This window comes from Carettochelys insculpta, chromosome 10 (genome assembly GCF_033958435.1).
Source record: "Carettochelys insculpta isolate YL-2023 chromosome 10, ASM3395843v1, whole genome shotgun sequence".
Lineage (NCBI taxonomy): Eukaryota > Metazoa > Chordata > Testudines > Carettochelyidae > Carettochelys > Carettochelys insculpta.
Genome location: NC_134146.1, coordinates 52583377 through 52608814, shown reverse-complemented (window position 1 = coordinate 52608814; position 25438 = coordinate 52583377). Strand labels below are relative to the sequence as shown.

Genomic DNA, 25438 nt, shown 5'->3' with positions numbered 1-25438 from the left:
CTTTCGTGGGACAGACCCACTTCATCAGATCAATTTCATTTCCAATACAGACTGTCAAAAGTACAGAAGACCCAAAAAAAAATTGCAATAAAAACTGACAAATCAAATAGGATTGAAGGAAGGGGGTGAGGGGTAGGGGGTGTTAATTGTCCTGTCTGAGATAATTACAAGCATCGAAGAGAAGCAGTCCTTGTAATACGTGAGGTAGTTGATGTCTCTGTTCATACCACACGTTAATGTGTCGAATTTGAATATGTAATCTAACTCACAAATCTCTTGCTCTAATCTGTTGTTAAATTCTCTGTGTTCCAGGAAACACATTCTCAGGTGTTTAACAGAATGGCCCACTCCATTGAAGTGTTCACTGTCCGGCTTATGTATATTGAGTTTCCTGATGTGTGCTCTGTCCATTTAATCTTTGGTGAAAGTTTTGCCCAGTCTGTCCAATGTACATAGTGTCAGGGCATTGTTGGCACATAATATCATACATAATGTTGCTGTAAGTGCACGAGAATGTGCCTTTGTTCTTGTAAGTAACATGGTTAGATCCAGTGATGGTATCCCCAGAATAAGTACAGGGACTAAGTTGGCAGCAGGGTTTGTTGCCAGGAGAAGTTCCAGGATTCATATTACTGTGGTGTAGCCTCTGATTGCTGGTGCAAATCTTTCTCAGGTTAGGAGGTTGTCTATAGGAAAGGACAGGCCTGTCACCTAAAGCCTTCTGGAGTGCAGCATCCTGATCCAGAATAGGTTGTAGATTTTTAATGATGCGTTGCAGGGTTTGAGTTGGGGGCTATAGGTGATGACAAGTGGTGTTCTGTTATTGATCTTCTTGGGCTTATCTTGACATAGCTGGTTTCTGGGTATTTGTCTGGCCCTTTTTTTACTTCTCCTGGTGGGTAATTCAATTTTGTAAATGTCTGGTAGAGGTCTTGTAGTTTTCGGTCTCTGTCAGTAGGATCAGAGCAGATGCGATTGTATCTAAGAGCTTGATTGTAAACGATGGATCATGTAGTGTGAGCTGGATGGAAGCTGGCAGCATCATGGTGGGTTTCCGGTAGAGGTTGGTGTCTGTGGCCATCAGTGATTTGTACTGTGGTATCCAGGAAATGTATTTCTCATGTGGAATAGTCAAGGCTGAGATTGATGATAGGATGCAGGTTGTTAAAATCTCTGTGGAATTCTTCCAGAGTCTCTGTACTGTGGGTCCAAATAATAAAGGTGTCATTGATGTAGTGTAAGTAAAGGAGAGGTAATGGGACGAGAGCTAAGGAGTCATTGTTCTAAGTCAGCCATAAAAATGTTAGCATACTGTGGGGCCATGTGGGTGCCCATAGGAGTGCCGCTAATCTAGAGGTAAAAGTTGTCCCCAAACTGGAAATAATTGCTGGTGAGAACAAAGTTCCATAGGTCAACCACCAGATTGGCTGTGGTGACATCAGAGATAGCATTTCTGATTGCTTGTAGTCCATCTTCATGCGGAATACTGGGTAGAGAGTCTCTACATCCATGATGGCAAGGATGGAATTGTCAGGAAGGTTTCCAGCGCTTTGTAATTTCCTCATGAAATCAGTGGTGTCTTGGAGAGAGTTTGGAGTGCTGGTGGCGTAGGGGTTGAGGAGGGAGTCTACATAGCTTGACAGTCTGGTAGTAAGGGTGCCAATGCCTGAAATGCTAGGGCATCCTGGGTTTCCAGGTTTGTGCATTTTAGGCAGTAAATAGAATAATCCAGGTCGGGGCTCAGATGGTGTGTCTGAGTGAATTTGGTCTTGCGTAGAGTACAGGCTAACACAGCTACCTCTCTGTTATGATGTTGAAGCCAGACTCCTAACATGTGTATCACTGTCCTTATGCTGGGTCACAAGTGTGATTTCATAGGCTATGTCTACACTAGCCCCAAACTTTGAATTGGCCACGCAAATGGCCATTTCGAAGTTTACTAATGAAGCACTGAAATGCATATTCAGCACTTCATTAGCATGCGGGTGGCCACGGCACTTCGAAATTGATGCATCTCGCTGTCGCGCGGCTCCTTTTTGAAAGGACCCCGCCTATTTCGAAGTCCCCTTATTCCCTTGAGCTGATGGGAATAAGGGGACTTCGAAGTAGGCGGGGTCCTTTCGAAAAGGATCCCTGTCAGGATGAGCTGCGTGGCTGCAAGCCACGTCAATTTCGAAGTGCCGCGGCCACCCACATGCTAATGAAGTGCTGAATATGCATTTCAGCGCTTCATTAGTAAACTTCGAAATGTCCATTTGCATGGCCATTTAGAAGTTTGGGACTAGTGTAGATATGGCCATAGTGTAACACTAGAAGGGACCATTAGATCCTCTAGTACAGATGTTCTCTGACTTCACTGTACTGTGACCTCCTTCAACGACCCCAGGAAGGGGGACAGAAGCCTGAATCCACCCAATCCCTGCTGCCCCAGGTGGGAGGGCCAGAACCTCACTGACCCAGGCAGAGAGCCTACTGCTGAAGCCCCAGGGCTTCAACTGCAGATAGAGGGCCTGTAACTCAGCCCACATCACCCAGAGCTGAAGCCTGAGAACATCAACTTTGGCCATGAACACAGCGGCTTGGGCTTCAGCTTTGGCCATGGCAAGTTTGACAAGACCTGTGACCCAATTAAAATGACAGTCCTGACCCACTGTTTCAGATCCACTGCTCTAGTCTGACCCCCTAAGTATTGCATTCACACAATTCCTCCTTTATTGAGGTCTGTAAATTAGGTTTGGCTCAAGCATATCTTCCAGAACAGCGTCAGTCTCATTTGAAGAAACTGAGATGGAGAATCCAGCACTTCCCTGAATAGTTGTTTTCAGTGGTTAGTCATCCTCTGTTAAAAATGTGTGTCTAACTCCTGCCTGGTGCTTTTCTGGCCTCCATGGTTACTCATTGGCTTTTGGTTTTGCAAAGTCCTTGCATACCTGGTACTTTTTCCCCAAAGATATTCACACACCATAGTTAGCACCCCTCTTCTGTTTGATTAGCTAAGTAAATGGTGCTCTTTAAATATTTCAGTGTAAAACATTTGCTTGAATCGTCTTTGTGGCTTTTTCTGCATTTTCAGTTTTTCAGCATATTTTAAAAATGTGGACACCACACATGGGTGGCCCCTCATCTCAGTTGGCTACAGTTTTGTCATAATTAAGACCATCTCCCAGGATAGGCTAATTTTGCTAACTGCGCTTGCATACCTAGAATTTGCAGGGTGTGCTGCTTGAACTGCAGCAGTGCTTTGATTGGATGCAGAGGAAGTGCAAAGCTTTTGCAATATTCTGTGCAATCACTGTGCACCCCACTTCACATGATCTTGCTTTACACGAATGTCACTTCAGTAATACTGATAGAAAAAACTATGCGGACATAAAGCAATGGAATCTGGCAACCCTTTGTGTAGGCAACAGTAAATAAAACGTCTCGTGGGCCACGCACAAACCCCAGTTGGCCACATGTGGGCCACAGGTTGCCCAGCACTTCTGTAAACATTAGTAAAATCGCTTCCTTACTCTTCTTTATTGCTCTGCTGTTTATACATCCAGGGATAACATTAGCCCTTTCTCCCACAGCATCAGTCTGGGAACTCATGTTCAGCTGTTTGTCCGCTAACACACTAAATTCTTTTAGAGTTGCTGCTTTCTGGGATACAATCCCTTCTTCTGTAAAGAAGGCCTGTACTTTTTTATTCTCGATCAATAACTTTGTGTTTGGTTGTATTAAAGCATGAATTGTTTGAATGGGCTCAGTTTACCAAGTGATCCAGATTGCTGTCTAGAACAGTTCCATAGTCCATATTTGCCACTCTGCCCATCTTTGTGTCATCTGCAGATTTTATCAACAGTGATTTTGTACTTGTAGTTCATGGATGAAAATGTTGGGTCCAGTATTGATGCCTGTAGAGCCCCACTGGAAATATCCCAATCAGTGATTATTCCCCACTGATGATCTCTCAGTTAGCCACTTAATGAACTGAGGGTGTATTATCACATAGCGCCAATTTTTACATCAGAGTATCATGCTCTCCTAAGTCACATGACTTACAAAATCCTAAGTGTGTTTCATCTCCATAACAACCTTTATCAACTAAACTTCTAATGATGTCAGGTTTGTTTAACCTATTTTCCATAAAACCATATTGCATGGCATTAATTATATTCCCATCCTTTAATTCTTTATCAGTTGAATCCCTATCAGCTTTGCCATTATTTTATCTGAGGTTGGTATCAGGGTAGTTATTCAATAATTAGTTGCATCATCCCGCTTATTCTTTTTGCATATTGATCCAATATTAGCATTTTCCCTGTCTTCTGGCATTTTCCTGGTATTCAAAGTCTTACTAAAATTATCAGTGAGCCAGAGATCTTCTCAGCCAGCCTTAAGCACTCATAGGTACAAGTTCTTAGATAAGCTGCATAACCACCTATTAAGCACCATTCAGGGCTGTGGCAAGAAGAGATGCCTCCCCTCAAGCCTAGACCTGCCCCAAGTGACCTGAGGCAACTGAGGAGGGCCCTGGCCCTGATCCCCAGCCCACCATAGCTACCACAGCCAGAGAGAGGTGCCTGGCACTGAACTGCTGAAGTGAGAGGGTTGTGGGGGAAGGAGAAGTCCTCTCTCCCAAGGGCAGCCTAAAGCCAAACCTCTCATCCCCAGCTGCACCCCTAAACCTTTACCTTCTGCACACCGCAACTTTCTTCCCCAGTCCAGACCCCCTCGTCCTTGGCCCCACTCCAGAACCCACACCTCCATTGAAGCCCTAACTCCATCAGACACCACAATCCTATACCTGAGCTCCTCTGCTTGAGCCCACCCCTGCCACACACCATCCATTTCTGGAATTAATTGTGTTGTGTGCACGGGTGTGGAGGTGACATGTCGTACAGGATTGCACCACACTGCCCTCACTGACCCCGACAGACCTCTCTCCCCCAGCCTGGTCAGAGATCCGCCATGCAGCCTTCTTGGAGACCAGATGCACCACTCACCAAGTCACTCAGACTCCGAGCACCACATCCGCATCTGTGTCTGTTTGAAACCCTGACCAGTTTGCAGATCTGGTTCACCTAAAGCTAACTTTGTACTGTGATCAGCACTACTAAATAAATACCCACAAAATCAGACTAACCAGAATGAAAAAGACGATTTCAGAAAATAACCTTAATTCAAAGCTACTTTAGAACTTGCAGTGCTTAATGGGGATTCATAAAATAGCAGTGTCAAAACTTGTTAAGAAATCCTATTTGGGTAAATGCTGTTGTCGTAATTATTGCAATTAATGCAAAGCATATATTCATGCTCTTAAAACCCTCATGTAAGCATTTAAATATGGGAGATGGTTTTTTTCTTAAATAGTGATAAAAATAAGTACTGTCAAATGAAAGCCAAATTTGGTTCTGCACTGAGTTAATTATGCCTACATCACTGTTTCAGATTTTATCTTTATGTGCATACTAACAACAAATGATCATTAGTCTTTTTAATTCTTCCCACTCACTGAAATGTCTTGCAGAATGTCCTCCTTGACATGATCCTTTGGAAGGTTGTGTTCAGTCGAGACAAACAAGGAGAATATCGCCTCACCATACCCCAGCCACCTCAGGTTGGAGACAAATATTTTGCTATCAATCATTCAGTTGTAGGCAGATTAATTTAGTTTTCCACTATGCATTTTGTAGGGGTATATGGGTGTGCGTTTGCTGCCTTTATAAAACCTGTTTTTAAATAGTGTCTTTTTCATATTTTTATAACTTTACAATTAAAAAGGATTTTATCAGAAGCATTGTTAAGTATTATTGTAAACCTGTCCTAGGCAGGTAAGTGTCCATTAAGATGTTTAGATTCGCTGACATGATTTGAGAAGCAAAGTGTGCTTGTCACTTTTGAGACTTCTCTAATTTTTCTATTGACATGGTTTTTTTTGACTCCAGAACGACACACTTAGAATTTCAGGGACTAACATACAGTGTCAACAGTGGCTGCATGTCAGTAGGCTGGGATGAGAAATGTCTTGTTTCTAATAAAATCTGTGTTCTTAATGGGTTTGGGCTTTCTCCCAATGAAATTAGTTACATTGACTTCAAAGGATGTTGAAGCATCCTCTGTGTGGTCAGTAGTTTATGGTACATACATACAAAGTGAAACAAAATTACAGACATGGTAAATTACTTCTCTTGCTCATTAAGCTGCCATAAAAGGGAATGACCTTGGCAGCTCCTCCTTCTCAAGAGGTAGTCAACAAAGCAATGCCAAGTAGTAAAACACTTGGCTTGATAATTACCTTTAACCTGTTATGCCTTTGGTATGCCACTTGCAAAGAGCCTGCACAAGGCCCAGCCATTGCTTCAGGCCAGAGTAAGCCAATTTGGAGACCATCCGTGGTACCTAGGGTTCATACTAGCATTCTGCACAGGGGTAAATCCAAGCCAGGGAGCATAACGGTTGTGTGCATATGCATCAGAACGGCTGTCACGCAAAGCAAGCATGATAGACTGAGAAATGGGAGGAACCAACTATCTGAGAGTGACAGCAGCGTGCTTGTCCATTTGTACTCGTTAGGGGAGTAATATTTCAAAGGTTCATGTGTTGCCTCTTTAGGAGGAAGAGGACTTTGAAAGAATCAAAACACACTTTGTGGTGTATTCTTACACATTGGCAGGTTACTGCTCTTTCAGTGCTTTGCATGCTTTTTAATAGTATGCATTGTGAGATAGGCATGGTTGATTTTAATTGCTTACTGCTTATTGTTGGGTGGAGACTGTTGAACAAATGTAAACATGTATGAAATATTTTGAGGGTTTCCCACCCACCTCAAAATTTGGGCATCAAGCATGCATAGTCATGTTGCAAACAGTGTATTAAACTATTTCTCTGCAACAGGTTACTTCAGGAGCTCACTAGTTCCTTTTGAAACAGTGCAGTTACGGGCAGTCAGGTAGGGAGTCAGGTAGATACATTGGAAGGTAGGGATAGGGTCCACAGTAACCTAGATAAATTGGAGGATTGAGCCAAAAGAAATTTGGTGAGGTTCAACTAAGAGAAGTGTAGAGTCCTGCACTTGGGATGGAAGAATCCCAAGCATTGTTACAGGCTGGGGACTGACTGGCTAAGTAGCAGGGCAGCAGAAAAGGACCAAAGGATTATAGCTGATGAGATGCTGGATATGAGTCAACAGTGTGCCCTTGTAGCCAAGAAGGCTAATGACATATTGGCCGTGTCTACACTAGCCCAAAACTTCGAAATGGCCGTGCAAATTGCCATTTCGAAGTTTATTAATGAAGTGCTGAAATACATATTCAGCACCTCATTAGCATGCAGGTGGCCACGGCACTTCGAAGTAGGCGGGGTCCTTTCGAAAAGGAGCCCTGTCTGGATGTGCTGCGTGGCGGCGAGCCACATCAATTTCGAAGCCCCCTTATTCCTATGAGCAGATGGGAATAAGGGGACTTTGAAGTAGGTGGGGTCCTTTCGAAAAGGAGCCCCGTCTGGATGAGCTGCGTGGCAGCGAGCAGCGTCAATTTCGAACTGCCGCGGCCGCCTGCATGCTAATGAGGTACTAAATATGTATTTCAGCACTTCATTAGTAAACTTCGAAATGGCAATTTGCATGGCCATTTCGAAGTTTTGGGCTAGTGTAGACATAGCCATTGGGGTGCATTAGACGAAGCGTTTCCAGCAGATCTAGAGAAGTTGTTATTCCCCTCTATTTGGCACTGGTGAGGCCACATCTGGAGTATTGCGTCCAGTTCTGGGACCCCCATTATAGAAAGGATGTGGATGCACTGGAGTGGGTTCAGCAGAGGGCACCAAACATGATTAAGGGGCTGGGGCACGTGCACTATGAGGAAAGGCTGAGGGATCTGGACTTATTTAGTTTGCAGAAGACATGAGTGAGGGGTGATTTGATAACAGCCTCCAACTTCCTTGAGGGGAGATCTAAAGAGGCTTGAGAGAGACTGTTCTCAGTGGTGATGGATGGCAGAACAAGGAGCAATGGTCTGAAGTTACAGAAGGAGAGGAGTAGGCTGGATATTAGGAAAAACTATTTCACCAGGAGGGTGGTGAAGCACTGGAATGTGTTACTGAGAGAGGTGGTGGAATCTCCATCGCTAGAGGTTTTTAAGTCCTGGTTTGACAATGCCATGGCTGGGATGATTTAGTTGGGGTTGATCCTGCTTTAGGTGGGGGGCTGGGCTAGATGACCTCCTGAGCTCCCTTCCAGCCCTAGGATTCTATGAATTCTTTGAAATGTATGTGAAAATGATTGCTGGCATGAGAGACCTGGAAACTATAATTCAGAGTCTTAAACTTCCCCCCACATTTGCACTGTTTAAAATTTTCATTGTTGCCTCAGGGCATAAGAGGGAGAATATAGCCCTGTATAAAGATTCTGCTCCATGGTCTCTTGAGCCTCTATAATGATAATTTCTGAATAAAATCTAAAACAATTCAGAAGTGAATCTGACTTTCATTATGATGTCTCATTGTAAGATCTCTGTTGTGCTTTTAAAGTGTTTTGCTCTTGGCAGCCTTTCTTTCATGTCCGTTTATTTCCTGTGCCTTCTGCAGGATGCTGTGGATCACTGGAGAAGTTGCTTCATTTCCTCCCTGTTTGTCTGCAGAAAGAAGATTCCAAAAGCCAAGTACATGCACCTAGCTCAGGAACTGTTAGTTGATCCCGAATGGCCACCAAAACCTAGAACAACTACAGAAGCAAAAGCTCCAAGATCCCAGGAAAATGGATCATATCAAATAATCACTGTAACATAACAGTGGTATGTTTCCTTAGCAGTATTCAGAGCTGTGTAATTGTATGGCTTTATTTGGTATGGAAACATACCAAGTGTTATAAATTCTAGTACAAACATTTCCAATTCTTTTGTGTCTCTGAATACAAAGTTCAGAGTTGGACACCATGCAACTTATGCATTAAAAATGAGGTAGATAATGCACACAGATTTTTTTAAATTAAATTTTGAAACCTCACTTGCCCAAAGTGAGTTGTATTTAAAAGTTTTAAACTGCAGGGCAGTTAATAGGGTCCTTTGACTTTTTGGGGAATGCTAATACGTGATGGTAATTGTTCCACCCTGTGTACCAACACCAATATGAGCATAGCATGCTGCCTGGCATAGCCTTTTCATGGCCCATAGAAACAACATGTAAAGGGTTGTCAACTATTTCACCTTTGCTTTTGGAGGTTTAGTTTGTATCTCTCCTATTTCACGTGGACTGATAAGTTCATACCTAGCTGTGCAAGAAAGTTCCCAGCTGTGGGAGACGTAAGAGCTAGGGCTTGCAGGTCATCCTTAAGTCTGCCCTGAAGGTAGTAGGAGTGCAGTAAAGCAGTGTTCTCAGTCTCTGAGCAGAGCACTCCTCTTCAGCTAATCCTGAATTGTCATAGGCTGCAGGACAGGGTGTTAGGGTCCTGGAGAAGAGGGAGGGGATGCTGAAAAATTTAGGCTAAAAATATTTTTCCCTTACATTTCATTTCAGTTGCATTTAATGAGCTGGGGACTCCATAAGCTCTTACTCTGTCCAACGAGGAGATTAGATTGTTCTTATCAGACTCGATTTTATTTGCGTCAGTTGATTGATTTTTAATGTCTTTGTACCAGCAAGGCCAGAACTTACTGATAGGTGGCAGAAGGTGGTTTTCACATGCCCTTAGCATAAGCAAATATTAATGATAGGTTTTGAGGGCTTATTAAATACCGAAGGCTTGGTCTGCCAGCGTCTTAATTACCATACGGTTGTGTGCAGCAAGGTTAAGATGGAAACAACCACAATCCAGGTGTGATTATAAAATTATTAGGCTGCTGTGGATCTCTTTTTTTAAACTTTTTGCATCACCAGTGGTGCCATGAGTACTTAAAGTATCAGCGCGCGGTTTCTACATGAGGTGGTGCCAAAGAGCATTGCCTTAGGACTCTAGAGAAATGAAATTGCAAATAAGAGGTGACCAGAAGCACCAACAACTTTTTCAGAAACAATGAATTTTAGAAGTCTACACAAATGGATAAAAAATTCAAACCATTTGGCAACCTAGTAAAACAGTAAAATTGCGAGGAAAAACTCCTCCAGCCATTTCTTATTGCTCTTTAAAAAGATTTTAAAAAGCTAAAATTTGGTTTGCCTTTTTCAACTCTGTGAAATTGACAGATCTAAGCAACTCTGAACTTTGGGAGAGGACACCAGAAATCCAGATCTGACCCTTACATGAAAACTCCTGTGGGGTTATGTTCAGGGCTGAGTGAAACCTGTGGAATGACTCTATTCTAGGGAGGGTTCTCCCTCTCCATAAGCCTGTGGGTGGCAGGTAGCTTGTTAAAGTTACCTAGGGAGGGTATCATTCTTTAGGATCCTTTAATAAGGGGAATTTTGCAGCTCAGGACTATTTCCCTTGTTTGTGATAGTATCATTGCCTTTATGATGATGTTCATGCCATACAAATGTTGGAATTAACAATTGGTGCTAAGTGGTTTGGAAGTTTCCTTTAGGGCTGTGTTAGTAGTATGCTTGTGACATACAATCCCATATGTCAGCTGACAGCTCTCCTCCAATTTTATGTTGGGAAAGCACTTACCAGCTTTTAATCAATAGTAAGGAGCAGAATTGTCCTTATCCTGCCTTTTTATACTGTTGCACTTCAAATAATGTTTATAACTTTAGAAGGCTGTGTCTACATTACAAAACTAACTTCAAAGTTGAGCATCTACACACACCCTACTTTGAAGTAGGGCACTATTTCATTCCTGGGAATGGAGTAAGGACTTCCAAGTTGGGCTCCCTACTTTGAAGTTAACTTCGAAGTAAAGGAAAATGTATATGTAGACTCTCTGCTGGCTACTTCGAAGTTAGTTCCTAGTGGAGATGCACCCGAAGAGTGTAAAATGGGGATCACTCTTATGGAGGTTGCCACCATTGAGGCTTTGAAATATGACAATAGTGTGGAATTTTTGGGAGAAGAATTCTGCTAGCTGAGTGAATCACCTTTATATATCCCGTTTATAGAAAATGTTTTAGTGGAAAGATTCCATGAAGCTATGCATCTTGGACCTTGGAGCTGTGACTTATGACCACATCCTATGTTTGGTTAAATGTTAACTTAAAGGGTTTTTTTAATTAGTTTCATTCATTGTAACTTGTTTGTTCAGTCAGAACTGAAGAGCAAAACGTGCACATGGTCTGCCTCTTTCAAGTACTGTTGTTTAGTGCTCTTCCCCCAATCCACTAACCACTGTGTCCTTGTTCACTTGTTATACTTAGTCAGTCTTTCATTTGTGCTGATTATATTCCATGTACAAGCCCTTTAGAAGTACCCAAGTAATAAGAACTAAACTACTTGTAGATTACAGTTTGTTAGAGAGTGCCCTATTTTTTTTTAAAATTAGGCCCAAAATTGTTGTGTGTGTCCATTAATTTTGGGCGTGTGTCTTGTGAAAACCAAGCATGATTTTCACAGGTCCTGAGCACTTAATTTCTTTTGACTACAGATGAAATTGTGGGTGCTCAGCACCTTTAAGGCCAGGTGCTACGTTCTTCAAATTGGGCACCAAAATTAGTGGGGGCTTTTGACATCATATGACTGAATGGCTAGTATCTTTGACCAAGAGCTAGTTAGTTATTAAGGATAACAAATTAGCTCTCTTTTTTTGGCAAAACATCCTTTTTAATTTTTTTTGTTGTTGCAAGGTTTTATATCTCTTCGGGTTCAAATACAGCCATGGAAGTAGGCACAGCTCCTACTGAAGTCCCTGGGAACTGCACCTTCTTACCTTGGGGCAGGGGTCAGCCCTATCTGCCTGTGTATTCCTTTAAACGGAGGATATGTTTTTTTCAGGTGTACAGAAAGACTGTCAACTAGATGCGTCCCCAGATTAACAAGTTAATTTCATACGTTTAAGTGTGTTGGACTTCAGAGTTTATGCTTAAAAGAAACCCCCTCTAAAGTTTTCCCCAAAGCTAATGAATTCAGATTAATAGAGCTGTTTAGCAGGCCCTACTAAATACTCTCAGTGGTCTTTTTTTTTTTTCTATTATATAATACAGCCTCACACTGAAGACAGTTTGAGATTTTCTTATTAAATTATTTAAGTGTCTACAGACCTGAATTTAAATCTGTATATGTCTTGTTCCAGTGTTTTAGGATTTGTAAATATTACTGACTTAAATATTATTTGTGCACATACTTAAAGGAATGCTCTACACAAGAAAGCAAGTGTTAAATAGTAAATGTAACTTTTAATTTTTTTAAATAAACAGCCAGTTCTTTAAAATGTGTATCCCTCAGGGTTATTTTAAAAATTCTACTTCCCTTCAGATATAATTAGTGGTAACTGTAGTTTTCACACATTATATAACTGTCTGCTGTAAAATAGGCTGCAAATAATGCTTGAGTAAAAGTGGCTACACCAACCACACTGCAAAATTGTTTCAATTCATTTGTAAATGTTAAATTGGGAGCTTTGATAATTGCACTTTTATTTTTAAAATGGTCACAGTTTTTTATTCTATTTATTTCTTGTTCTGTGTTTATGGAGATTGTGCTAAACCAGTTCATCTGAAATTGGGTAAATAATCCTCTACTGTATTATGTGTATATTATGTTAACATTAAACACATGCAGGATGCTTTTTATGCTGCAAGTTTTTTTAGCATTTTCCTCAGTTATCACAACATTCAGGAAGTGCTTTAGAATTTCTCTCATGAAATTTTGAATTGTAAAATTAGATTTTTATAAGTCTGAGTGAAAGGGGTCATTTTGTGACACATTTTAGAGTCCTGGATATATTAATTTTATACAGCAGAGCTTCAGGTTTTTACAGCTATTTTCAATGAATTGCAGCTTGTTTGATAATTGTGAACCAGAAACTACTCTTGGTTTAGGCAATGCTTCCTTGAAACTAATTAAAAAAAAAAAAAAGAAGTCTCGTAATGTAGTGGTCTCTGGAAGCTCCCCTTCCTCTTTCAAAAACCTAGTTTAAACCAGAAATGATACCGCATCTTCATATTTTAAAAACATGTAATGCTGCTCTGGAATGGTACCCAGTTGTCAACAAGGCACACATGCATAACTATATATCACAATTGTAAATAACCTTGTAAAATCGTTTTTAATGATCGAAGCTATTTGAAATAAAAATATAAATGAACAGCATGTGCTTTCATAGCTTTTTGTTGTTAGTGCTCAGGAGTGTCTCTAATTTCTGCCCCCCCCCCCCCCAGTCGCACATTTTAGGGCTCAATTCAGAGCCCATAGGAGTGGAATTACTCCCTTTGGCTTCAATGGGCTTTAACACAATCCCATCTGCACACACTTTTGTTAGGTAAGGGGCAACATTAATTTGGAAACGATATAGTGTCTTGTATAGCATAATGGATTGATGAAGGCCCAGAAGTATGGGTAATAAGCAGAAAAAACTGGAAGTGCTAATAAATAAATGCAACTATGACGTTGGCATCACGGAAACTTGGTGGAATAATACACATGATTGGAATGTTGGTACGGAAGGGTACAGCTTGCTCAGGAAGGATAGGTGGGAAAAAGGGAGGAGGTGTTGCCTTGTATGTTAAAAATATACACACTTGGACTGAGGTGGAGATGGACACAGGAAACGGATGTGTTGAGAGCCTCTGGATTAAGCTAAAAGGAGTAAAAAACAAGGGTGACATCCTGCTAGGAGTCTACTACAGGCCACCCACCCAGATGGAAGAGGTGGATGAGGCTTTTTTTAAACAACTAACAAAATCATCCAGGGCCCAGGATTTGGTGGTGATGGGGGACTTCAGCTATCCACATATATGTTGGGAAACTAACACAGCAACACACAGACTATGCAATAAGTTCTTCCTTGAGTGTCCCCGTGGGTGCTCCACGATAGGTGCTGGGCTCGCCCCGGCACCGCAGGTCGGATCTTTTCAGCAGTTTCTGCCGGACTGCGCATGCGCCGGCGCGCGCCGCTCCATTGCACGCTCCCGGCCGCATGCGCAATCCGGTCCCCGCCAGTTCCTCTTTAACCGCCATCGGCTGCAGATGGAATCCGCTCAGGCTACGGCCAGAGTTAGCGTATTTAATGTTTTTAAAGTGTTTAGAGCTTCTTTTTCAGTCTTTAGCTTAAGTTAGCTTGTTATTGTTTTCAAAAAAAAAAAGAAAAGAGAGTAAAAAGTAAAGTTTTACAGCCTTAGTAGCAAGCGGAGCAGCGGAGGCCTGGGGATGTAAGGCCATTAGGCCTCCTGCCGCGGCAGGCTGAGTCCGAGAGGGGAACAGGCACGGAGAAGGTGCTAAGTACCCTATTAACAACTCAAAGACTCACCACAATGTCCTCTTCAGGATTCAAAAAGTGTGAGTCATGCCACAAAGAAATGCCGGCCTCTGATGGGCACAGAAATGCTCCTTCTGTGCAAAGCTCACAGCCAGAGCAAGGAAGGACAGGGAGATGCGGCTGAAAATGCTGCTCTTTGACAAGGCCCTCCAGCCAGACGCGCCGGAGCGGCCTCAGCAGGAGGGACCCGCAGGGGCCCATGAAAGGAAAGCTGCTTCCCTAACCCCATCAGCGCAGAAACGGAGGAAGCTTCCACCAACCCGATCCCTGCCGGCAGCCACAGCGAGCGGGACGGGTGGAGCGCATAGCCCCCAGCCACAGTCACAGCTGAGCGGTGGCGGCGCGGAGATGCACATGGCAGAGGCTGAGCCTCCGAAAATCAAACAGCTGCCCCGCACTGAGGGCAGGGCGGCGGCCAGGCAAGCGCCGGAACCGGCGACACCACAGCTAGCGGCACCGACCCCCGGGGAACCGGCGGTGCAGAGCTTGCAGGCATGCGGCCTAAAGGCACCGGGGGAGACCACCCACATGGCACCGCAGTGGAGCGTGCCGAGCGTGGCGCAGACTGCGGGGCCAAGATCCCCAACGTGGAAAGGGGCGGAGCCAGACCCACAGGGGAGGGGCAAGGCAGCACAGAAAACCCGGCACCGCAGCCCTTCTCTAGACAGGGCTGCAGGGCTACTCGCTCTAAGCCCTCCACTTATGCTGCGGACTCCACGAGGCGGCAGGGGTCACCTCCAGTATACCCTGAGCCCCCATCCCCGTTCCTACAGTCAGCATCACCATGGCTCGGACCACCATTGCCCTTCCTGGGCTTTGAACCCCTGGAGTAGTGCCACAAATCAGTCTCTCCATTATCTCAATCACCCAGACGATCTCGCTCCCCCAGACGCAGGGGGTATGCGCCTCCAGAGTGGTCCAGGTCTCCATCTCCGGAACAGTGCCCGTGTTGCCATGGTCGCCCCTATCACGCGGGGCATAGACACCATAGGCATACTCCCAGGGACAGATCTGCCCAGACGGTTCAATATCCCCGAGGGCAATCGCGGACGGGGACGGAAACGCAGATATCTCGGGGGGAGTTGATTCTGGAACCCCGAGATTTTCCCTCGCAAGTATCTAGCGAGAGGATGTATCACCGTCAACAGGACCCAGAGGGGTCCAGAGAGGCTTACCCTAGCGGTTCCTCGCTATCTTCCCCTGACGAGGCCACGGCCCCAGGGGACGTCCATCCTCTGGACGATCTCAAACAGTTCCAAGAGCTGTTTAAAAGGGTGGCCTTCACGCAAAGCATCCAAACAGCAGAGGTGCAGGAGAAACACCATAAGCTCCTTAAAAACCTGAGACCTCCGGCCTCTTCCAAAATAGCTATTCCGCTGATGAAGCAATCATGGAGTCCGCCACCACAATATGGCAGACCCCTGCGTCCGTTCCGCCTATAAACAAGAGAGCGGATAAGAAGTACTTCGTCCCGACGAAGGGCATGGAGTTCCTGTTCAGCCACCTGCAACCAAATTCTCTGGTGGTGGAATCGTCTCAACAGAGGTTGAAAACTTCTCAGTACAAGACAGGGGGAACGGACAAGATGCCAAGAAACTAGAGTTGTTCGGCAGAAAGGTCTACTCCTCCTCTACCCTACTGTTGAGAATGGCGAATTACGCAGCGCATCTAGTGAACCATAATTTCGACAGCTACTCCAGGCTGACTTCCCTCATGGACTCGCTTCCAGAGGACACGAAGCTGGTGCTCAAGGCCATCGTGCAGGAAGGCTACGCAGCCTCGAGGACAGGAGTTCAGATCGCCCTAGTCGTAGCAGATACGGCAGCACGCTCAACAGCTACGGCAGTGGTCATGCGCAGGGAGTCCTGGCTCCAGACATTGGGTATCCCGAGGGATCTGCAGGCGAAGATCGTTGATCTCCCCTTTGACACGCAGAAGCTGTTTGCAGTATCAACCACAGCGTCCCCAGTACCACAGGGGCTACAAGCAAGGGCGACATCAACAGCACCAACAGTACAGAACTCCCAGGCGACGTTCTCAACAGAGCCGTGCATCCTCGGGGCAGGGCCAAAGGCCACAAGTTTGACACACAGATCGAGGGCTGCACTATCACTACCATCGCGCAATGTCATCCGAAGTTACTATTCCACCATCACCTCCGACCATTCTACGACCAGTGGCAAAAGATCACCACAGACAAATGGGTACTGGAGATCATAGCCATGGGTTACGCGATTCCCTTCCAGTCGCTCCCACCGCCACGACCTCCACCCAGACCCCACCTAAAGGACCCCTCCCACGAAGCGAGACTCAAGCAGGAGGTAGGCCATCTTATGCTTATAGGGGCAGTGGAAAGAGTGCCGGAGCAACTCCGAGGGAAAGGGTTCTGCTCAAGATACTTCCTCACAGAGAAAAAGACAGGAGGCTGGAGGCCCATCCTAGATCTTCGAGGCCTCAACTGGTACTTGCGCAAGCAATGCTTTCGGATGATCACAGTCGCCTCTATACTTACGGCACTGGACGATGGAGATTGGTTCGCAGCCCTCGACTTACAAGACGCGTATTTCCACACAACTATTCACCCGGCTCACAGGCGTTTTCTCCGGGTTATGGTAGGCAAAGAACATTTTCAGTACAAGGTTCTGCCGTTCAGCCTCTCCTCGGCCCCCAGAGTCTTCACCATGACCTTGGCAGTGGTGTCAGCCTACCTGCACAGACAGGGGGTGTTTATATTCCCATATCTGGAAAAAAAAAAAAAAAAAAAGACGACTGCCTACTGAAAGGGGCCCCGAAGGAGGAGGTACTTCGCATGATACGCGTCACAGCAGGCACGTTCTCTTCGCTGGGCCTGGTCATCAATCTGGCAAATCAAAGATAGACCCCGCACAGGACATAGAGTTCATAGGGGCACGTATAAATTCCATCACAGCAAGGGTTTATCTACCAGATGCCCGCTTTCGCGCCATTGGTTCCCTCGTGCAAGTCATCACCTTCAGCCCTACGGTGCTGGTTCTGACATGCTTACAGCTGCTGGGCCACATGGCAGCCGCAATGTTTGTGGTACAGAACGCCAGATTGCATATGTGCAGCACGCAGCACTGGCTGGCGAGCGTCTACAAACTGGCAGCACACACCGTCCACAGGGTGGTGTCGCCCACGACAGAGGTGCGCAGATCCCTGCAATGGTGGGTGAACCCCAAGAACATGCTAACAGGGGTGCCCTTTCACCAACCACAAATATCTGTTTTTTCTCACTACCGACGCCTCCCACATAGGGTGGGGAGCACACATGGGCGAAGAGGTGACGCAAGGACTGTGGTCCTCCACGGAACAGTCACTGCACATAAATATACTGGAGCTCAGAGCAGTGTTCAACGCCTGCAAACACTTTCGAGACCATATACAAGGCAAGTAGTTGGGATCAGTACAGACAATACCTCCAGCATGTTTTATATAAATCGGCAAGGAGGAGCTCGGTCCCGTGCCTTATGTGCAGAAGCAGTCCGATTGTGGAACTGGTGCATCGGCAACAATATAACCTTGAAAGCCTCGTATTTACCAGGTGCTCACAATGCGAAGGCAGACCAGCTGAGGAGGCGCTTCACACTCACACACGAGTGGCAGATCTGTTCTGATCTGCTACGACCGATTTTTCATGCAGGGGAATTTCCCCAGATAGACCTGTTTGCCACTCAACACAACAAGAAGTGCCCACAATACTGCTCCAGGACAGGACTGGGACGGGGGTCCCTGGGGGACGCATTCGCGATCTCGTGGAGGGGCCTCCTGCTCTACGCCTTTACTCCCACAGTGCTTATCCACAAAGTCTTGCTGAAAGCCAGGAGAGAGAAAGCCCGAATGATCCTAGTAGTCCCAAGGTGGGATGGACAGCAATGGTTCCACTTACTCCTGCGCATGTCGGACCGTCCACCGATGCCCCTCCTGGTGGCGCTGGATCTGCTCACGCAAGCCCAGGGGTCCATAGTGCATTCACACCCCCGAGGCCTGCGACTGCAAGCATGGTTAATCCATGGCTCAGCTCCCTAGAGAGCATGTGTACGGAGGGAGTGCAACAAGTCCTAGAAAGTAGCAGGAGGACTTCCACCAGGAAGCCCTATAAGCAAAAATGGACTCGATTCACTGCATGGTGTTCTACCAAGCAATTAGCCCCCCTTGCTGCGCCTATACCTGTAATACTAGAGTATTTACTGGACCCCAAGAGAGGCGGACTCTCCCTATCCTCGTTGAAGGTCCACCTTGCCGCTATATTGGCTTCCAGACATGAAGAGAAAGGGCACACGGTGTTTGCCCATCCCATGGTTACCAGGTTCCTCAAAGGGCTGGTAAACCTATACCCCTCTCGGAAACCGCTTCCACCTTCGTGGAGCTTGGACCTGGTGCTTAATGCGCTAACGGGACCACCATTTGAACCCTTAGCCATGGTTTCCCTCCGTCTCCTTACGACAAAGACGACCTTCCTTCTTGCAATCACGTCAGCTCGCAGGGTGAGCGAGCTTGCGGCAGTTATGGCAACGCCACCCTGCACAGTAATTTTCAAGGAGGCGGTAACCTTATGGCTGCATCCAGCCTTTGTTCCCAAAGTTTCTTTAGAGTTTCATATTAACGAACCTATAGTTTTACCCTCGTTTATCCAAAGCCTCATAACTCCAAAAAAGAGGTGCGCCTACACCTCCTGGACGTGAGGAGGGCGCTGGCTTTCTATATAGACAGGACTAAGTCCTTCCGGAAAACAGACTCCTAGTCTCTCTCGCTCCCAAATCAAAAGGAGAAGGTCTCTCTTCACAGAGAATCTCGAAGCACATCGTATCTTGCATAAAAATGTGCTACGAACTTAGAAAGTCTCCTTTACTGGCCCCACCTAGGGCTCACTCCACTAGGGCGGTGGCAGCATCAACAGCCTTTTTCAAGGGCATTGCGCTAAAAGACATTTGCAGAGCGGCGACCTGGTCATCCTGTGACACCTTCGCCAAGCATTATGCCCTTCACAGGGTATTCCAAGAGGATACCTGTCTCTCGACAGCGGTCCTCTCGGGGACAAGCTGCACATAAACTGATTACGCACCTCCTATTTTGGGTTACTGCCGGGTAGTCACCTATCGTGGAGCACCCACGGGGACACTCGAGAAAGAAAGAGAAGTTACTCACCGTAGTAACGATGGTTTTTCGAGATGTGTCCCCGTGGGTGCTCCACCACCCGCCCATCCTCCCCACTTCGGATCTCTGTTTAGTATTTTTCAGGAGCATCCGAGGCAGTTGGTCAAGGAACTGGCGGGGACCGGATCGCGCGCGCGGCCTGGAGTGCGCAAGGGAGCGGTGCGCGCCAGCGCATGCGCGCTCCGGCAGAAACTGCTGGAAAGATCCGACCTGCGGCACCGGGGCAAGCCTGACACCTATCGTGGAGCACCCACAGGGACACATCTCGAAGAACCATCGTTACTACGGTGAGTAACTTCTCTTTCTTGGACTGCAGTGGAGACAACTTTTTATTTCAGAAGGCTGAAAAACCTACTGAGGGGAAGCTGTCCTAGATTTGATTTTAACAAATAGGGAGGAACTGATTGAGAATCTGAAAGTGGAAGGCAGCTTGGGTGAAAGTGATCATGAAATCATAGAGTTCACAATTTTAAGGAAGGGTAGAAGGGAGAACAGCAAAATAGAGACAATGAATTTCAGGAAGACGGATTTTGGTAAACTCAGAGAGCTGGCAGGTAGGGTTCCGTGGGAGCAAGACTGAGGGGAAAAACAACGGAGGAGAGTTAGCTGTTTTTCAAAGGGACATTATTAAGGGCCCAAAAGCAAGCTATTCCTCTGCGTAGGAAAGATAGAAAATATGGCAAAATACCGCCTTGGCTTAACCAGGTAGTCATGCGTAATCTCAAAATAAAAAAGGAATTATATAAAAAATGAAAACTGGGACAAATTACAAAGGATGAATATAGGCAAAGAACACAGGAATACAGGAGCAAGATTAGAAAGGCAAAGGCACAAAATGAGCTCAAATTAGGTACGGACATAAAGGGAAACAAGAAAGCTTTTTATAAATACGTTAAAAGCAAGTGGAAGACCAAGGATAGGGTAGGCCCATTGCTCAGTGAGGAAGGAGAAACAGTAACGGGAAGCTTGGAAATGGCAGAGATGCTTAAGGACTTCTTTGTTTTGGTCTTTCTGAGAAGTCTGATGAAGGAATGCCTAACGTAGTGAATGCTGGTGGGAAAGGGGTAGGGTTAGAAGATAAAATAAAAAAAGAACAAATTAAAAATCACTTAGGAAAGTTCGATGTCTGCAAGTCACCAGGGCCTGATGAGAAATGCATCCTAGAATACTCAAGGAGCTGATGGAGAAGGTATCTGAGCCATTAGCTATCATCTTTGGAAAATCATGGGAGACAGGAGAGATTCCAAAAGACTGGAAAAAGGCAAATATAGTGCCCATCTGTAAAAAGGGGAATAAGAACACCGCAGGACCAGTCAGTTTAACTTCTGTGCCAGGAAAGATAATTGAACAAGTAATTAAGGAAATCATCTGCAAACACTTGGAAGGTGATAAGCTGACAGGGAACAGCCAGCATGGGTCTGCAAAGAACAAATCATGTCAAACCAATCTGATAGCTTTCTTTGATAGGATAACGAGCCTTATGGATAAGGAAGAAGCGGTAGATGTGGTATACCTTAGACTTTAGCAAGGCATTTGATACAGTCTTGCATGATATTCTTATCAATAAACTAGGCAACCTCTTTTCCACGTGTGTCCTCAGCCACGTAGTTAGGGACCTGGACCATGGAGTCTACATAAAATACAGACTAGATAGGTCACTTTTCGACCTTCATCGCCTGAATACTAAAATTAAGACGCTTGAGAGGCTCACCCTTGAAGCCCTTTTTGCTGATGACTGGGCGCTTATGGCACACAAGGAATCTGCTCTCCAGCTCATCGTCAACAAGTTTGCTGAAGCCGCTCGCCTCTTTGGTTTGACCATCAGCCTAGGAAAGGCCGAGGTACTGTTTCACCCTGCTCCAGGATCTGCTGCCCTCCCCGCTTCAATCTCTATTGCAGGAACAGAGTTAAAAACAGCAGAGGAGTTGGCAGTGTGATAGCCAGTGATGGCTCCCTTGACAAAGACATCAATGCCAGAATCTGCCAGGCCAGCCGGGCACTAGGATGTCTGAGAGCGCGAGTGTTGAATCAGCGCAATATCTGACAGTCCACTAAACTGAGAGTGTACAAGGCTGTAGTCCTGACCAGTCTCCTGTATGGCTGTGAAACCTGGACCTTGTACAGAAAACATATAAAACTGCTGGAGGCTTCCACACACGCAGCCTGAGGTCAATACTGCACATTCGATGGCAGGACAGAGTTACAAACCTGGAAGTCCTGGACAGAGCAGGAACCACGAGCATCGAAGCCATGATTCTCAAAGCCCAGCTTCGTTGGGCAGGGCACATGATATGAATGGAGGAGTCCAGAATCCCTAAGCAACTCCTCCATGGTGAACTCTCCCAAGGCAAAAGGAATCAAGGTAGGCCTCGCGAGAGGTATAAAGACTGTGTGAAGGCCGACATTGCTCATGCTGGTTTAAAACCAGATCAGCTAGAGCAGCATGCAAAAGACTGAACAGGCTGGCGTCCTCTTGTACGATACACATATGACAATTTTGAAGAGCAGCGACACGTATGCCTCGTTGATGCTTGTGAGAGGAAGAAAGCAACAGCAGCAGCTGCACTAACAGAGCCAGGACATTTCCCTTGCCCCCACTGTGAACGCCCATGCCGTTCAAAGCTTGGACTCCTCAGCCACATGCGAATCCACAACCGTTGAGCCTGTGCAAGCTCAAGATGTCGTCATCGCACATGACGGACTACCTACTACTAAACTAGGCTAATACAACTTTGATGGGGCTACTATAAGGTGGGTGCAAAACTGGCTGGATAACCGTACTCTGAGTAGTTATTAATCGTTCTCCATCCTGCTGGAAAGGTATAACAAGTGGGGTTCTGCAGGAGTCTGTATTGGGACCAGCTCTGTTCAATTATCTTCTTCAACGATTTAGATAGTGGCATAGAAAGTACACTTACTGAGTTTGCAGATGATACCAAGCTAGGAGGGGTTGCAACTGCTTTGGTGGATGGGGTCAAAATTCAAAATGATCTGGACAAATTGGAGAAATGGTCAGAGGTAAACAGAATGAACTTTAATAAAGACAAATGCAAAGTGCTCCACTTGGGAAGGAACAATCAGTTTCACACATACAGCATGGGAAGTGACTGTCTAGGAAGGAGTATGGCAGAAAGGGATCTAGGGGTTATAGTGGACCACAAGTTAAATGAGTCAACAGTGTGATGCTATTGCAAAAAAAAGCAAATATGATTCTGGGATGCATTAATAGGTGTGTTGTGAACAAGACACGAGAACTCATTCTTCTGCTCTCCTCTGCGCTGGTTAAGCCTCAGTTGGAGTATTGTGTCCAGTTCTGGGCACCGCATTTCAAGAAAGATGTGGAGAAATTGGAAAGGGTCCAGAAAAGAGCAACAAGAATGATCAAAGGACTAGAGAACATAACTTATGAAGAAAGGCTGAAAGAATTGGGCTTGTTTAGTTTAGAAAGAAGATGATTAAGAGGGGACATGATAGTGGTTTTCAGATATCTAAAAGAGTGTGAGCAGCGAACAGGGGGCAGCAGCTAACAGGGAAGGGAGTTTGCCTCTGGGCAAAGTGTCCTAGAGAAGCTTGGGTGAGTGTGGGATTTGGGGGGCTGTGTGGTGAGCTGGTGGGTGAATGTCTGTCTGTCTGCAGCTTGATCAGCTGCCTAGGTGCCTGAGCTTGTGCTGTGCAGAGAAGAGCAGTTTGCAAGGTGTGAACTGGGGGAGTTCCCTGCCAGGTGAGCCTTCAAGGGCTGATTAGACTGGAGGCAAGGCTTTGAGCCAGACCTGACCAGCTAGCAGCTCTCTCTATAAGAAGGGAGCTCCCAGCGAACAAGGGGCAGCAGCTAACAGGGAAGTGAGTTTGCCTCTGGGAGTTCGCCGAGGGAGGAGCCCCGTGTTTGTCCTTTTCAGGTATGGTGTTCCACCTGTGCCCTGCAAGGCAGCACTACCAGGAAAAAGAGTCTCTGAAGAGAAGAGCCTGAAGAGCGATGGGGGAAGGTGGACCTGGGGGCACTGAGAGCAGCTGAGGGGAGAGGGGCCAGTGCAGTGAGGAGGGCGGACATGGGAGCAGATGGGGTTAGTGGGTTGGGGAGGGTCCTATGGTGATGGTAGCGGGGGGGAGGGGCGGTGAAAGGTGGGGAGGAGGGTCCTGGGGATATGAGGTCATTGTTCTGCAGGGAGCTATGGTGACTCGTGGTAACACGGAGGCATGAAGTAGTTGGATCCTTAACCACATTCTCCACACCCCACTGCCTTGTGGGTTATCCTGGGAAGGAGCAAGGCTAAGGGAGTAAACCCTGACAGAAAATCCGGAGTGGAGTCCGAAGGCGGTTCGGTGTCAACTTCTGGCACTGTCCCGGAAACTCCTGCAGCAGAGCTGGTACCAGACGTGGAGGTTATCCTCTCCTTTGGACTATATCAGTAAAGCCGAGAGGGGGACACTGGTGTCTGGGCAGCCCAGAGTCTCCATAATAAGTGCCCAGGCTCGCGCCCGGAGAGGTACTCCGGCATCGCTGAACAGTGTTGCATCAACACGGGAGGCAACAGGTACCGGTTATAAGCTCTTGCTTGATTGGCGTAGAGAACGAGTGCCAGGGGTTGCCTTCGACGGTGGGAGAGATCCTCGCATCTCACTGGACAATCACCGCCCGCCTCAAGCTGGGCAGCCCCCAGCCAATAGGGTACTGTCCTGCCACAGTTCACCTGCCTCGCTGGGTGCGTGAGGCTTTAAGGTTCCTGAACCTGACAAGTGACTGAAATTTGGGCACCAGGCAAACCAATAAGAAAATCAACAAGAAATGAGAAACATCAACAATTCAAGCTTGCTTGCTGGAATGTGCGGACCATGCTGACCGGCTTGACTGAAGATCTTCAGGCCATCAGTGACACCCGCAAGACCGCTGTCATCAACGAGGAACTGAAGAGGCTCAGAGTTGATATCGCTGCACTGCAAGAGACGCGACTCGCAGATTCGGGATCTCTAAAGGAAAAGGACTACACCTTTTTCTGTCAGGGTAAAGCCCAAGAAGAACCCAGAGAGCATGGTGTTGTCTTTGCTGTCAGAAACACCCTTCTACAAATGGTTGATTTAGTCATAGGCGGATCAGAAAGACTTCTTCGGATCACGCTTCAAACTTGCGCCGGTCCTGTCCACCTGATCAGCGCTTATGCTCCAACCCTGTACGCCACACCAGAAGTAAAAGACAAGTTCTACAACGTGCTTAGTGCTGCTGTAGCGCAAATACCTGCTTGTGAACAACTGTACATGTTGGGTGACTTCAATGCAAGAGTTGGAGCTGATTGTGCCTCATGGCCTTTCTGCTTAGGACACTTCGGTGTGGGAAAAATGAATGATAATGGACAGCGTCTCCTTGAACTGTGCTCATAGCACAATCTGTGCATCACAAACACATTCTTCCAAACGAAGCCACAGCACAGAGTGTCGTGGAGACACCCACGCTCGAAGCACTGGCATCAACTAGACGTGGTCATCACTAGGCATAATAACCTCAAAAACGTCCTTCTGACATGCAGCTACCATAGTGCTGACTGTGATACAGATCACTCGCTAGTTTGCTCCAAGCTCAAGCTGAGACCCAAGAAGCTGTACCGCTCTAAACCTGCTGGAAGGCCCCGCATTGACGTCAGAAAGACCGCAAACTTGGAGAAAGCTGAAAAGTTCGGAGAGACCCTCCAGGAAAATCTGCGCAGTGGCCCTGGGGGTGCTGATGCAACATCGAAATGGGAACATCTGAGGGATACAGTTTACAACACGGCCTTGTCGGTGTTTGGAAGAAGAGCTAGAAACACGAACGACTGGTTCGAAGCTAACTCCGATGAGATGATTCCAGTCATTGAAAAGAAGCACGCTGCACTCCTGGAGTACAAACACTCAACGAGCCAGAGTACCCAGGAAGCACTTAGAGAGGCCAGAAGAACAGTACAGCAGACAGC

At 46.2% G+C, this 25438-nt stretch overlaps 1 protein-coding gene across 5 annotated transcripts in view; it reads left to right on the top strand.

Annotated features, from left to right (window-relative positions):
- Window positions 1-13154, top strand: part of ATP13A3 (ATPase 13A3) — a 151202-nt gene extending 138048 nt beyond the window's left edge. For all 5 annotated transcript variants that reach the window (XM_075004720.1, XM_075004723.1, XM_075004722.1 and 2 more), the window contains 2 exons: window positions 5513-5602; window positions 8569-13154. In XM_075004720.1, the coding sequence (XP_074860821.1) occupies window positions 5513-5602; window positions 8569-8769 (291 nt within the window). In that variant the 3' untranslated portion in view covers window positions 8770-13154. The remainder of the gene's footprint in view (window positions 1-5512; window positions 5603-8568) is intronic.
- Window positions 13155-25438: the final 12284 nt, after the last annotated feature.